This window comes from Drosophila persimilis, unplaced genomic scaffold (genome assembly GCF_003286085.1).
Source record: "Drosophila persimilis strain 14011-0111.01,24,50 unplaced genomic scaffold, DperRS2 tig00000715-arrow-arrow-pilon, whole genome shotgun sequence".
Taxonomy (NCBI): Eukaryota; Metazoa; Arthropoda; class Insecta; order Diptera; family Drosophilidae; genus Drosophila; species Drosophila persimilis.
The window spans coordinates 1,455,692-1,470,346 of record NW_020825343.1 but is presented as its reverse complement, the minus strand read 5'-3'; the positions used below and the strand labels follow the sequence as shown (position 1 = coordinate 1,470,346).

The window sequence follows — 14,655 nt, the reverse complement described above, 5'->3', positions numbered from 1 at the left end:
GGCCGAGTTGTGGCTGCCACAGCGAAGAGGCAGACAGAGAGAGAGAGAGAGGGAGAGACAGCCCAGGATTTTGGGCTACAAGCAGCCGCAAAATGCTGCTTAACTTCCAGACACACAGACACACAGCAGAGGAGTGGCAGCAGCAGGAGCAGGAGACGCAAACGGAGACGGAGACGAGGAACACAAGGAAGACAGACAGCAGTGGCAACCACAGGCCGTGGCAAGCTGCTGCTGCTGCTGCTGCTGTGGAAGGAAGGAAGTTGTTTGTGGGTCGCATTCAAGGCTGACCGAACCGAGACCCGAGACGACTCTCTCGACCCTTTTGGTTGCCACAGCCGCCCACCCCCCGTCTGTCTGTGTGTGTGCCTGTGTGTGTGTGTGGCAGGGTGGGTGTCTCACAAGATGAAAGCCACTTGGGCTCCCCTCCAGTCGAGTCGAGACCCAGGTTTTGCTTGGGAGTTGCCACAGCCACTGGCATTAGCAGTGGCACACAGCCGTTGCTGCCACAACTCCTACGGAATGACCTTGAGAGCATTACAAATGTACGTCCCTGCTATCCTTGCCACGCCTCCTGCCGCCTGCCGCCTGCTTTTGGCTATGGCTCTGGCGCTGGCTCTGGCTCTGGCTGTGACTTTGGCTTCTGGCCTTCTCTTCTATTTATCTGCAGTTTGCAGTTAAGGATGTTTGAGAGCAGGACCAAAGGACCACAGAGACTGCAGAGGGGAGACTGGAGACTGGAGTCCGAGGCGGGGACACGGGGAGACGGGGCGACTGGAGTCCAGTGGCAGAGAGTTTTGCATCAAGTGTAAAGTGTAAAGTGATGTGTTAAGCTGTTAAGTGCCAAAGTAATTGTTTTCTTTCGTCCAACAACAACAACAGCAACAACAAGGACAATGGGGCATGGGCCACGGGCCACGGGCCATGGGGCAACATGGAATGCTTGACGTTGCTTTCACTTTGCCACTTGACCTTGAGGCTTCCCTCTGTCTTTGTGTGGGAGAGAGACAGAAAAGGAGTGTGGAGTGTTCTCACTCTTTCGGTTGTTGCCCTTGCCCTGCCCCCCTTCGAGGGTGTGCGGGGGCAGCCGTATCGGTCTACTTAGTGGCACACAATGGTGCCACGGCTGGTGGGCGGAGTGAGAGCTTTAACTTGACCCAAAAACTGTCAAGGTAGGTCGTTGAAAGGGTCCATGGATGGAAGAGGGAAGACCAGAGTTTCTACAACATTTCACCCAGACACAGAGCCAGCTCTTTCCCTGCCATGATGAGCCTTTTCTGGTCCTTAGCCTAACCCTCAATTGGTAAAAACTATGAATGAGATCTGCTTTTGTGGCAGCAAGCATCTTTTATTGGTTCTAGCGCATTGCAGATCTTTAGATACTTCCGATACGTGCCAAAGGCATACGAACTTCTTATAGATTGGTCTCATTAATCGCTAGTCCCTGTCTCACATTCATTCGGAACTTCAAACTGGAACTGCGGCACTTCGGAATGTCCTTTGCTTTAGGGTTTTCAGCCATGTTTTATCGAAATTTCCAAGGAATTAACTTCATTTTTCTCCCATCTGTTGGAGTTTTCTTTGGGGTAAACTGTATAATCTCCCCACTGCTTCTTTTGATGCCATATTTTGGCAGGGATTCCCTTGAACTTTCCTTCAATCTTTAAGATTGATTCTAGAAGATTGTGTGCCTGTCCCGTAGCTCCAGCACTTCCAGCCCAGGAACCTCTTTCCACCCAGCAATCAGCCATATATCATCGAACCTTTCAATCATTTAAGATCTGTCAGGCTCCTGCCTTCCCCCCTCCCTTGGTAAAGAAAAGACAAACATTTTCACGTTTTACATTTAGTTTTGCATTTGTGGTTTTATTTCTTTGTTTTTATTTGTATTTATTGTTGATTTATAATTTACGGCTTTACCTAAAACTCTGAAGAGAATGCCTTATGCAGCTGCATCTCTGCTTTCCATTGGATAGACGTTAATAATAATAATTATGGTAATAAAAAAAAAATTTTTTATTTAATATTAGTTGCACTCACAATAGATACAGTCGTGTGTGTGTGTGTGTGCGTGTGTGTGTGCGAGTGTGCGTGTGTGTGGGCGTGTAGTAGGGGGCGTGTGCATGTGCTTTTGTGGGGGTGAGCATTCAATAGATGTCAATGCGCCGCCCTTAGATACTTTTGTATCTGTCAAGTGTGTATCTATGATCTAGAGATGAAAAAAAGCCTAAAGCTAATTGGGAAATTTGTACATTATTTACATCGGGGGGAATTCCATTAATTGATGTACGATATATATCGTATATATATATCATATCATATCCGTATAATTGTAGATAGTTTATGTAGATGTATCTTTTATATGTGTATATGTATCTAGACATTTATATGTGTATATATATTATATTGTAGATTATTCAATGGTGTGTGTGTCTGTTAGTGTGCGTGTGAATGAGTTTTTAAACTAATTTTAATCTACATTTAAGAAATGCACAAGTCTCTCTCTTTCGTATCCTTAGCTCTATTTAATTCATAATTATTTCTTCACTCTCGTACGATGCGTGGCAACAAAAAGGCAATCCAATCCAATCCAATCCAATCATATCAATCAATCGAATCAATCAAAAAAATAAATACGTAAACAAACCAAAAAAAAAAACACGAGAGATCCTATCCTTAAAGGAAAGTACCGAAGTATGTATGTGTGTGTGTGTGTGTGTGTGTGCATGGTGGGGATGGTGATGGGGGGGATCCTGTTTTGGTGTCCTTTAAGATTACATTTTGTTTAATACTTTTTTTTTGTATACCTCTTTAAGAATCCTCTATATATCCTATATCCTATACGCATATATATCTGTATATCCTCTAGATCCTAGCCGACAAAAAAAAAACCATGATTTTCAATTAAAATCTAAGAAAAAAAAACGTTGGGGGGTTTTCTTCAAGTAGCAGTCCAAAAACATTCCATTGCCTCTCCTCTCGCCCGCGCGCGGTCCCCAGGCCGCCCTCAATCCTCGTGCGGCAGCTCTGTGGCATGCTGCTGCTGCTCGAGCTTGATCTTCATCAGGGGGGACTCGCGGACGGGGGCATAGGCCGCGGCTGCCGCTGCTGCTGCCGCCGCCGCCGCCGCCGCATCGGAATTGACAAAGAGCTCGCTCATGTCCTGCGGCCCCCCTGGCCCCGGAAAGAAGTCCTCGAAGCGTGGACTCTTGTTCTGGGCCTGCACCGACTTCTGGAGCAGGCCGTTCGCAATGGCCTCGAAGTCAATGCCCGCCGGTAGGCTCTCCAGGAAGCGCTTGTTGTACGCGTAATTCGGATGCTGTTCCTGCTGCTTCGAGTGCTGCTGCTGCTGCTGCTGCTGCTGCTGTTGGTGCTGCTGCTGCTTCGCATAGTGCGAGGAGTACGGGGAGGCGGCGCCAGGACGATTCGACTGTGCCTTGGCGGAGGAGTTGCTGCCACCGCTGCCGCCGCGCGACTGGTTGCCGTACTGACGCGCCTGCATGGCCTCCTTGAGCTCCCGATCCCGCTCCCGCTCGCGCGTCAGCTCCCGCGCATAGCTGGCGGCACTCGAGGGAGCCGCCGCTCCGCCGCCACCGCCCCCGTTGCCGCCGGCACCGCGCGACGGCAGGACGTTCAGGCCCGGCAGCCCCATCAGCCCCAGGGCCGTCAGATCGGGCAGATTCTCGGATCCCCGGCCGCCGCCACCGCCGCCGCCGCCGCCGCCGCTCTGCTGATGCTTGGCTGCCGCTGCTGCCACGGCCGCTGCCGCCGAGACCTGGTCCTCGATCTCCGAGCGCTGCAAGTAGGCCGGCGACTTGTACATGTGCGGCGCCTGCTGCTGGTGCTGCTGGTGCTGGGCCGCCTGCTGCTGCTGCGACAGGATCTGGCGGCGCAGCGACTCTGTCATGGTGCTCAGCGGACTGCTGGCATCGGGCGGGGCCAAGGCGGCGTTCTGTGCGGCCATCTTGGCGGCTGCGGCACTGTGATACCCATTGGAAGTGGTGCCGCCGCCGATGTAGGTCTAAAGAGAGGAAGAGAAAGAGCCGCCGGCAGGAAGGAAACAGTTAGACGGGGAAATGATCCATCGAATCCATCGATTGAAGGAGTGATTGAGTGAAAGGTGATGGGACTCCACTTACGCCATGCGCCTGTCCATTCGCGTACTGATGTGCCCCCATGTCCTCCTTGATCTCGCGATAGTCCCTGAAGACGACCGCCTTGATGACACTGCGGATGAGCTCCTCGGGCCACATGCCCAGGAGGATGCGCTGCGGCCGGCCCCTGGCCTTGGGCCGCGGATCAGTGCCGCCGTCGAGGGAGGGCCCCAGCATGTTGTGCACCCGATTCGCGTACAGCACGAACGTCGGGTACGGGATGTCGAACTTGCGGGCCGCCTGCGACAGCGACAGCCCCTCCTTGAGGACACTGAAGATGGCCTCGGCCATGGCCTCGGGGCGCCACGACTTCAGGGGTCCGCGTTCGCGGAAGCGCAGCTGCTGCACGAGATTCTGCTGGTTGGTGTTCCAGCATTTCTGCCACATGGACTGCAGCTGGTACTGGTAGCTGTCTGCTGGAAGGACAGAGAGGGCGAGAGGCACGAATGCAAACTAGCTGCTAACGGAAGGTGGGTGGGGGGGGGCGGGGGACAAAGGTGCAACACTTACCCGCCACAGAAGCGCCTGTTGCGGCGGCAGCAGCGCCCATCCAGCCGCCATGGCCGCCGCTTTCGATCATTTTTGCCTGGAAAATGGAAAGGGAAAATGGGAAAACAAGGAAGTTAGTCGCGTTTCCTTTTCGGTTTGGCTTTTCGCGACATTTTCCCCGAGCCGTAAAAGTTTATGTTTGCCATAAATGCTGCTGCTGCTGCTGTCCCACCAAAAGCACATTTTTCGTATGCAAAAAGCAAATTAGTATACAAAGTGGGGCCCCCCAGCCCCCCTCAGCCCCCCAGCCCCCCTTTGAACCTCCCGATCCATTGTCTTGGCGGCTTTTTATGGCCCCAAAAGGCTGTGGGGGGGAGAGAGAGAGGGACCACCATTTATTTATTGCTATTATGAGGAACTCAGCGGTAGGGGGGGATGGGGGGGCAACTAGGAAGGGAGACAGTACTCTGCCTTGTAATTGAGACCGACTTTAACCCTTAAGCTGTCTTAATCAGCTGCACCGTTTAAGGGTTAAGCCCAAAGGCGGGGCGGGGCCTACTCCTGGCAGAAAAGGAGGTTTCCCTCTTCTCCACTGTACACTCGCTTGGAGGAACGTCAGAGAAATGAGGTAGGTTCTTGATCTCCATCGGAGACTGCAATCGAAGCGATTTGTAGATCTTTTTTCCTGTTTAGAACTGCTGAAAACCCTTCAGAGATCCTGTTTTTGGTTGGAAGAAAGTCAAAAATTCATAGATCGGCGCTCTATATCGTACATATGGGACTTATGCCATAGCCTAATCGTTCTTAAAACAAGTTTAGAGGCCCGATTAGCTAATATACACCCTAAAATGTACGTGTATTTAGCAATTTGTTATCGAAATATTAATCGAAATTAATCGAAAAGAAAAGAAATACCTTTTTTGTGAGAAATACTTATTTTTTTCCCTACACCAAATTCTCTTTAAGGCCAAAATATCGAGAATTAATCGAAAGTTAATCGATATTTGATGGCCTTGGCCAAACGATCATTCTTTGAGTGTATCCAAAGCCAGGCCTCTGTTCCCCCCCTCTCTCCCCTGAGCATAGAAAAGAAAAAAAGTTAAAATTGATGCACGTTTCGTGCAACGTGCAACGTGCAGCGGCAGCGGCCATGGCTATGGCGGAGGCTATAAAGCGCCCGCCTGCCTGACCAGCAGCTCCGTGGCTCTGCGGAGCCTCAAAGTCCAGTTCCAGGCCACGCCCCCCCAACGCGCTGGGAGGAGGCACGTAGCCATGCATTTTATATACACGTTGGGGCGTAATACAAATTATGTGCAACGAGGAGTGGCATGAGGCACAAACAGGAAAGGCAACGGCAACGGCAGCGGCAGCGTCGGAATAAAAAAGAGAAACGAATATAATGCAAGTCTTAAATATTTGAAAAGTAGGCGCCGCCGCTACAGAAACGGCAGAAGGGCACACTGTACCAGGGTACAGTGAAGCCATGTACATGTACATGCCGAGTGGCATGCAGCAGGAAAAAGGTCATAAAACGTATGAATAATTGAAATTGAAAAGTCGGAAGCATTTTTACATTTTTTTACAGGCACCAAAACACACAAAAACAACAACAACGTGGCACGAGTGGCACGAGTAACTGTAACAAATGTAACGAAGGAATATGGCGTTAAAAATGCTATTTTATGTAAAACACTTTGTTAATGATGAAGGCCAGGCAAGCCCCCCCCCAGGCCCACCTGCAACCCGCTCTAGATGTACACTGACTTATGGCTGGCAGTGTGAACAGTTTATTGTGTGCTGTAAAGCACAAATGGGGGGGGGGGAGGGGGGCCTTCTCTGGGGGAATGGGTTATGCCAGGCCGCTCTGTTGAGGATCATCCTCGGCCCTCGCACTCTTGGCTTTGATCTGAAGAGATCCACATCTGCTGGGGCATTAGTCACAGCCCCCAACCTCGTGACCTGCCTTCCGCCAAGACTCAGGCAGCCATCTATCCCTCTTCGTCTGTCTCTCTTACTCTCTCCCTCATATAATAATAAAATATTACGAGCTGCTCTGTCTCTATGGCTCTCTCTCTGTCTCTGCTCTGTGGCTCTCAAAAATGTTTAATTAATTAAATTTTCAATTCCGAACGTCTTGCCGCCCCCCCCCCCTAGACCGTACTGTGTGTGCGTGTATTTTCCCCCCACTGAATTTTCCTTCGACAAAAACAAATTCTGAAGTGTGCGCGCATTCAACTTTCTTTCAACTCATTTAATTTAATTTGCGGCGCCTCCGCTGACGCTGACGCTGACGTTGCTGCCACACAGTGCTCGTTGCCGGCTCTTCTTCTTGCCAATTACTCATCGTGTGCCCCCCCCCTCCCCCCATTCACATAATAATTTATTTAATTAACTTTTCCGCTGGCTACAAAATTTTCTATAAAAATTTATTGATTTTTTTTTTCCTTTTTTGTTTTTTTTTTTTTTGTGTTGCTTCTTGAGAAAACGAAAAAGGAATATATTTGTGGAGTTGGTTTTTTCAATATTTTTGTATATATAGGAAAAACCATCCAAACCCAGCCCCAACCCCCGGGCCCCCCGCCCCAACCGCCACTCATGCATTCTCATTCGTACGGGAATATCTGTGGATTACATATAGAATTCTATAACTTTTTCTCTGCTTGTCTGTGTGTGTGTGTGTGTGTGTGTCTGTTGGCAATAAAATATAAATTTATTATACGCGCCCGCCCCGCCCTGCCGCCCAACCGCCCAACAGCCACCCACCCCCACACACTCTTTTTGCCATCAATCGAAATGCATGGAAAGGAATACCCCCCACTCCACCCCCCCACCCCTTACCTTTTCAACAGCCTTCAAGTTTTCACTACCCCCCCCAACCACTCCCCCCCCCCCCCCCCCCCCACTCCTACTACTGTTCTGTAATACCCCTTTGGATTCTAATGCAATTTTAATTTTATTTTTCAAGCGCGCACATAAACTCAGCACTCGATTCCCCCCCCCCTCACTGCCCCCGCACCACGGCCAGCCACTCCCCTTGCTACAGAGAGAGAAAACAGGGGGATGCCCCCCCTTTATGGATTATCAGTACCAAAAAAATACCACAAAAATACTCCATTTTTCTTAGGAAAATGCATTAATTTCTTGGTCCGGAAACAGAACTCCTTTTCGTTTGAGGCCCTTATTTCTCCAAGTGTAAGATATACCACTAAAAACTAGATGGATGGGCGGGGGTGTCGAGACCTTTATCCCAACCCAATTGCCCCTCCCCCTCGCCCTCGCCCTCCCCCCGTCCGACCATCGCGCGTATTCCTTAACCGAACTTTTGCTGTAGTTTTCCCTTTCCTTTTTTCCTCCATTTCTATTACCGCTGCTGCTGCTGCCGCTGCCTCTGCTGCTGCCTGTATATTTCTTATATTATATAACACTTTATTTATTATTCATTTTCGATTCGTGTTTTACCGTGGTGGCAGCAGCGGCAGCAGTGGCAGCGTCGGTGGCAGCGTCGGCGGCGGTGTCTCAAGTTTGTTATTTCTCTTGTCTGCAAGTTGCTTTGCTTGCCACAGAGCCGCCATGCCGTGCCGTGCCACCCACTCACGCGCCAACATCCCCCTGTTGGCACCACCCCCGCCCCCGCCCCAAGGACCTTGCCATTTCCGGGGCTACTTTTGCCTCTGCTGCTGCTGCTTCTGGCTGATGGGCGCCTGTTCCCTTTTAGCCTTCACTATTACTACTGCCTCCAGTAGTTTCTCTCTCTCTAGAGCTCTCAGTTGCTCTCGGACGAGAGAGAGTGTCGAGAGTGTTCTCTCTCTCTCTCTCAGTCGCTCCTTGTGGCATCTTTGCTGCTGCTGCTGCTGCTCTCTGCTCATTCATTCATTCATTTATTTGTGCGAGTATTTCTCGGCCACCAAACCACACGCATGCCACGCCACCCCCCTCTCTCTGCCCCCTCTCTCTGCCCCTCTCTCTCTCTGTTTCTGCAACTACTAGCTCCTGCTTCTGCGATTCCTGTTACGCCGCAAGACGACGGCCGCACCTTCGCTCGTTTTTAGTGCCCCCCCCCCATGCCCCATGCCCCATGCCCCATGCCTCGTGCCATTCATTAATTTTATAAGACGCTACAGAAATAATTCATTTGAAAGCGTACACCTCCCATGGGGCTACACGGCAGAGACATCGACATCGACATCGACATCCATTCGGAAGTTGCTTCAATCCACAATTATCGAGGACCCTCCCCACTGCAGCGGGGCCCGTGTATCTGTGGATCTGTACTGTATCTTTAGACCCATTTTCTTGCTGGCTTGGCACCGCGAATCGATTTGCATTTTTATAAATCCCCTTCGTACCGCTGGCTGGCAGGACACCCAAAAGTAGTAGCAGCTGCCTATCCTTTTTTTTGGGGGGTTGGGGGGCGCCACAAGACAGCAGCAGGCAGAAGAAGCAGCGGCAGCGGCAGCGGTGGCAGCAACTAAATATTTAATAGTATTTTATTGCACGAATTTCACATAAAATATGCATATTGGCCGAATGCATTATTCATGGGAATAATGTGAAAAACACATTTCGTAAAGCGAGTGCCACAAGGAAAGGTGCAGAAAGGAGTGCTGCGGACTGAGGGGTGGGGGGGGGGGGGGGGGGGGGGGGGGGGCGTAAGGTGTACACCCTTGCGGGGAAAACTCTCTCTCTCTAACTCTTCTTCTTGAGCAGTGGCTGTCTCTGTTTTCTATATATCGTTTCGCGTATTCGAATGCATATAATAATGAAATGCAAAACAACAAACAGGGCGGCCATAAACAATTGCTGTGTGGCAGGAGGGGCAAGAGAGTCCAAGGCATTGCAGGGAGGCGTCGGGAAATAGTTGCAACAACACAAAAACAATACAACAACAACAACAACATATGCCACAAATAATTGTAGCAATCATAAAGCCAAGTGCGAGTGCATGAAGCTCGCTCTCTCTGCCGCATGCCTCTTGGTTTCGCTGCCGCGGGGAAGGGGGAGGGGGGAAAGTTTAGCTTACAAAAAGAAATGGGGAGCGTAGCTCAGCCCTAGATACCCTGAAATAATAGATTGTGCACAAAATACCACCCAAAATACAATAAATACCAACGAATATACTAGAAATAAAATACATCATATCGAAAATACCAAAAATACTATCCTCTAGTACTAAAATATTAAGATTCTTTTTGAAAATTAAAAATAATACTATTGAAAATACTAGAAATACTATCAAAAGTACTAAGCATACCATCTAAATATTAGAAATGGTAAATAAAATACTCTAAATACCATTAAAATACTAAAAATGCGATACAAGTACTCTAAATACTATTTAAGAAATCAAAACTAGAAAAAATACTTGGAAAATACTAGAAATACCATACGAAATACTAGAAAGGCCATCATAAGTACTACAAATACCATTAAAATCTGAAAAAATACTAGAATTCTATAAAAAAAATTTAGAAATACCCTACCAAATATTAGAAAGGCCATCCAAAATTCTAAAAAATACCATTCAAATGATCGAAAATACTAAAATGCTATAAAAATACTAGAAATACTATACCAAAAATTAGAAAGGCCATCAAAAATTCTACAAAATGCTATAAATACTGAAAACACTATCGAAAATACACAAACTACTCAAAAAAAGAGTCTGTTGAATGTTTAATAAAGACACCTTTGAAAGGGAATATTTTTGAATAAATACAATTTTCTGGGAATAAAAAGATTACCCTCGAAGCGCCACAAAGATCTCCCGTGAGCCGTAGTACCCTTTATAATGGGTAGCACTCGTACAAACAACAGCCACAACACAATGGCAGCCAACAATAATTTAAATGTAATAAATAATTATACGCCAAGTGTTGAGTGCAACGTGCAACGTGCAACGTGCATTGAGGTGTGTCAAGTTGCCAACTCTAACCAGAGGGAATGAATGCCTCGGCACAAGGGAAAAGGGAAAGGTGGCAAGGGGGCAGGGAGGCAGGGAGGCAGGGAGGCGCAGAACAGAAGTAACCACAGCCCGACAACTGAAATTCGCTATAAAACATTCAAATGCAGGGGCACAGAACGGAACAGAACAGCCAGAGAAGCACACGGCCAGCCGCCAGCCGCCAGCCGCCAGCCTTCTTTCAGACCCTCGAAAAATGCAACAACGCGCGATCCAAAGGGGCAGGCACTCTTCCCTTTCGCTGGTTTTTGCTGTGTTCTGTTCTGTTCTGTTTGTGTGCTATTTGTACTGTTTTGTGGCGCCCCCGAACAGAGTCCAGGCGTTGTCTTGCGAGCGCTCGTCCTTTCGTGGATTGCACTTCCTCCCCCTTCCTTCAGCCGCTTGAAGGCGAGTCCTTCTTGCCTTCCATCAGGCACTCGGACTTGGACTTCATTCGGTCTGCTGTGGAGAGACGCGCCTTTTGTCAGTGATGGCAACGTGACACGAGGCTTGCCTTGGCAATCAACCGAGGGTGGCTGTTGGATGACGCGTGAACTGAACTAAAAGAGGATCCACCAAGCATATTTATTGTTGGAATATACTTGGGGTTCTCTCGGGATATATATTGATGATCCATCGAACCCCAATATCCCTCGTATTTCACTCGTATTCAATTGATTTCCCTCTCATTGCACATTAAATGAGGATATTGATCGCAGATCCAATTGGTTTTATTGTCATCTATCGGCAAGCCTCCTGGGGGTGTCACGATGCCATCCCCAGGCCCCAGGCTTCCGAGGGCCAACAATTGTAACAATTTCTGCCCGTCGCTTGCTGCGTTGCTCATGTAATTTCCAGCAGGGAAGGGCACTGGCTGCCACTTCCACAGTAAAAATTAACCTCTTGCAAATAGTAATTTATTGTTTCTGTTTCTGTTTTTTTTTCCCCCTTTCTTTTTGTTGTTTAGCATGAGGGGATAATGAGGATATATGGGGCTTGGGCTGGGGCTTGGGCTGGGACACCAAAAGCTTGCGCTTTGCGACGAGTGGCTGGATTGTAACGACTTGGGAGTTGCCTCTTGGACTGCGGTGCTTGCGTGTCCTTTGAAAGCTGATTGAAAGCGCAGTCCACCCCCTGAAGGGTGGAGGAGAAAGTCTACAAAGTGTTAAAACGGCTGCACACAGTCATTAAATATGAATACTTGTATAAGCAGCAGCAGACAGACAAGCGACTGGAAAAAAATACCATGGAGAAGGCACACACACACACACACCCACACGCCTCCTCTATGCAGCAGGGGGCGGGGGCAGGAGGTGCCGTCACTCATTATTCATGTGCGAGCAAATCTCTTAAGTTTAAATAGAAAGCAACGAAAGAAAGGAAAGTAAACCCTCGCACCCCTCCCCCCCCCCTGCCCAGCCGCTGTCTTCAGGTCAAGCGCTGAAATGTATGCTACGCTTTTTGTGCGCCGTTTTGTCAATCGAAGAGGCACCGGGCCACCATGCAACTGCCACTGCAACTGCAATCGCCGGAAGGGGTGGAGGGTGCAACGCACAGCAAAGCCTTGAAATAATATTTAATATTTAGAGAGACATAAATATTAAATGAGGCACAAAAGCTACTATGCAAAAAAGGTAGCCCGAGCCTCTCCGTGTGTGTTGCAAGTAGAATTACAGCTAACATTCCGACATTATTTCTGTGTCCTGTGCATGGGCGCGGGTATGCAAGGCTACGGTGCAGCCCATGCCACGCTCTTGAAGGGGCATACCCCCGGCTTGGGCTGCAGGGTATCCGCCGAGTCTTTGACTTTCGATTTTGGCTTTGGAAAAAAGAAAAAAAAAAAAACTGCAACACTATTTTGCAGCCATGGCACGCTTTTCTTTGCTTTTGGGGGGCCCCGCTGCACAGAGTTTTTCCCCATTTGATACTTTGGGGAGTCGCGAGCAGACCGGAGAGCAGAAAGAGTCGAACTCTGAGCCGACGCCGCCGCCGCCGCCATCGTCAGAAGCCCATCGCCAGAGCCATACGGAAAAGTCTTATGAAATATGCAAGGCCTGTGTAATTTCTTATTTAAAATGCCATTAAATTTTTTGAATAGCATAGAGAGAGAGAGCGGGAGAGAGAGGAGGCAGGAGGCACTGTCTAAAACATAGAGCGCAGCATGCACTCGGGCTCTGGGCTCTGGCTACTGGGGGTCCTGGGTAAATAGAGGCACGGCCCCGTCCACCCACTCTATATCCATGTGTGTGTGTGTGTGTGTGTGTGTGTGTGTGCTCACAGGTTAGACAAATAACGGTTTTGGGGTCTGGGGGCCTTTGGCTGCTGTTTGAGTTGCACACGGGGCCATGGGGGAGTCTCGGCTCTCGACTCTCGACTCTCGAAAGTCGGGGGCTTCGGCCAACTTTTAAAATGCATATTTGATTGTTTTTTTCTACCAGAGAGAGAGAGAGAGATAGAGTGGAGAGAGTGGTCCTGCATCCTAGAGAGGCATCCATGGGGTACGTGTAATTAATACCAATCATGGAGGTACAGATACTGCTCCCCCCCAAAAAGCGGGGCAAGTGCAGCAGCAGCCATCGAACGGACAGGCCGCATGCATCTTTAATGACGTGACGTGACGTGGGCTGGTCGCTGGTCGCCGGTCGCTGGTCGCCGGTCGCCGGTCTCTCCATTTTATATTATTTCAAACTTATTTCTAATGCCAATTGTCAGGCCTCCTGTCAAAAGTCTGTCCATTGCAAATGCATTTCGCATCTCTGAAATTCTGTATCTGTGATGCATCTGTATCTGTATCTGTGTGTGTGTGTGGCAGCAACACCTTTATTAGTCAGCCATAATATTGATTTAGGCCGAGAGTCGCCGCCGCCATTCGCTGTCTGCCTCAAGATAATTATTGCCCACAGATACACACACACACACACAGAGAGGAAACCATTACATATGTAAATACACACGCACACACACACACAAAGAGCTTGCCGCAGAATTGCAGGTTGCATGTTGCAGCTGAGATTGCAGCACAGATTGTGGCAGCTTTGGAATTGATTTTGCCGCGCATCTGCGGAAACAGCGAAAATAATTCGAAGCACACACACACACACACACACACACGCACACACATGGATTAAATTTGCATTAGGAACCGCTCTCTGGCAATTAGCGACAGGAGCAGGACATTCCGAGCAGAGGAGGCCCGAAGGAGGCTCTCTTGAGGAGCGGCTTGGCCACTATGCCTGTGTGTGTGTGTGTGTGTGTGTGTGTGGGGGGGTGTGTGGCTGCTGTTTGCCCAGACGACCTGCCGCAAGCATTCGTCTCTATCTCTGTTTGATAGCGATTCATAATCTGTTTGAAGTCCAAAATATATGGCTAATGTTTCGGCTTTGGTAATGCTCTCGAAGGAGGCATTTATGGCAGGGGGCGTGCGCGGGGGATGGGGGGGGGGAAGCACCTCCAATGAGTCCTCCAATGAAGGAAAAGTAGTTTTCCCCCTTCCTCTCGAGAACACAGTGTGTGCCAAAAGGCTGCGTCACTTTTATTTGTTTCGCTTAAAGTGCACGGAAATTGTCTGTAGCCCATTTAAAAATAAACAACAATAAAATAAATAATTAAGAAATACGCTGCCTTTCTGCGTTTAATTATAAACAAAAGGCGCAGCCACAGGGGCGGCACGGGGGCGGCTCAGGGGCGGCACAGGGGCGGCACATTGTTGTGAAATGAGCAAGAAATTAAATGAAAAATGAAATAATAAAACGCGTATTACATAAACGCTCGAAATAAATACAAACGTACTCGTGCGTGTACTCATACTCATCTCAGTGAATATCTTTATAAATGATTCATTTACGTTTTCCCAAGAAAAAGCCACAATCCCCCCTCCCACCGCCCCAACACCCAGAGAGGCCACGAAGCAGCCCCCCTACGAAAATTGATTAAATAAATAAATGGCCAAAAAAAAAAACTAGATTTGTATTTATTTGCTGCGGTATTTATGTATGTATTTTTAGCCTCGCAGCTAAAAAGAAATAAATCAAAAATCCTCGTTCGAAAATGAAACCAAATTCAAAGCCAAATGCCAAA

At 48.8% G+C, this 14,655-nt stretch overlaps 1 protein-coding gene across 1 annotated transcript in view; it reads right to left on the bottom strand.

Annotated features, from left to right (window-relative positions):
• Positions 1 to 2,829: 2,829 nt before the first annotated feature.
• Positions 2,830 to 14,655, bottom strand: part of LOC6602178 (protein bric-a-brac 2) — a 29,707-nt gene continuing 17,881 nt past the window's right edge. Inside the window, exons 5-8 of the mRNA XM_026992228.1 lie at positions 4,662 to 4,737; positions 4,137 to 4,567; positions 3,386 to 4,018; positions 2,830 to 3,322 (exon numbers count right to left, since the gene is read on the bottom strand). Of these exons, the coding sequence (XP_026848029.1) occupies positions 3,005 to 3,322; positions 3,386 to 4,018; positions 4,137 to 4,567; positions 4,662 to 4,737 (1,458 nt within the window). The 3' untranslated portion in view covers positions 2,830 to 3,004. The remainder of the gene's footprint in view (positions 3,323 to 3,385; positions 4,019 to 4,136; positions 4,568 to 4,661; positions 4,738 to 14,655) is intronic.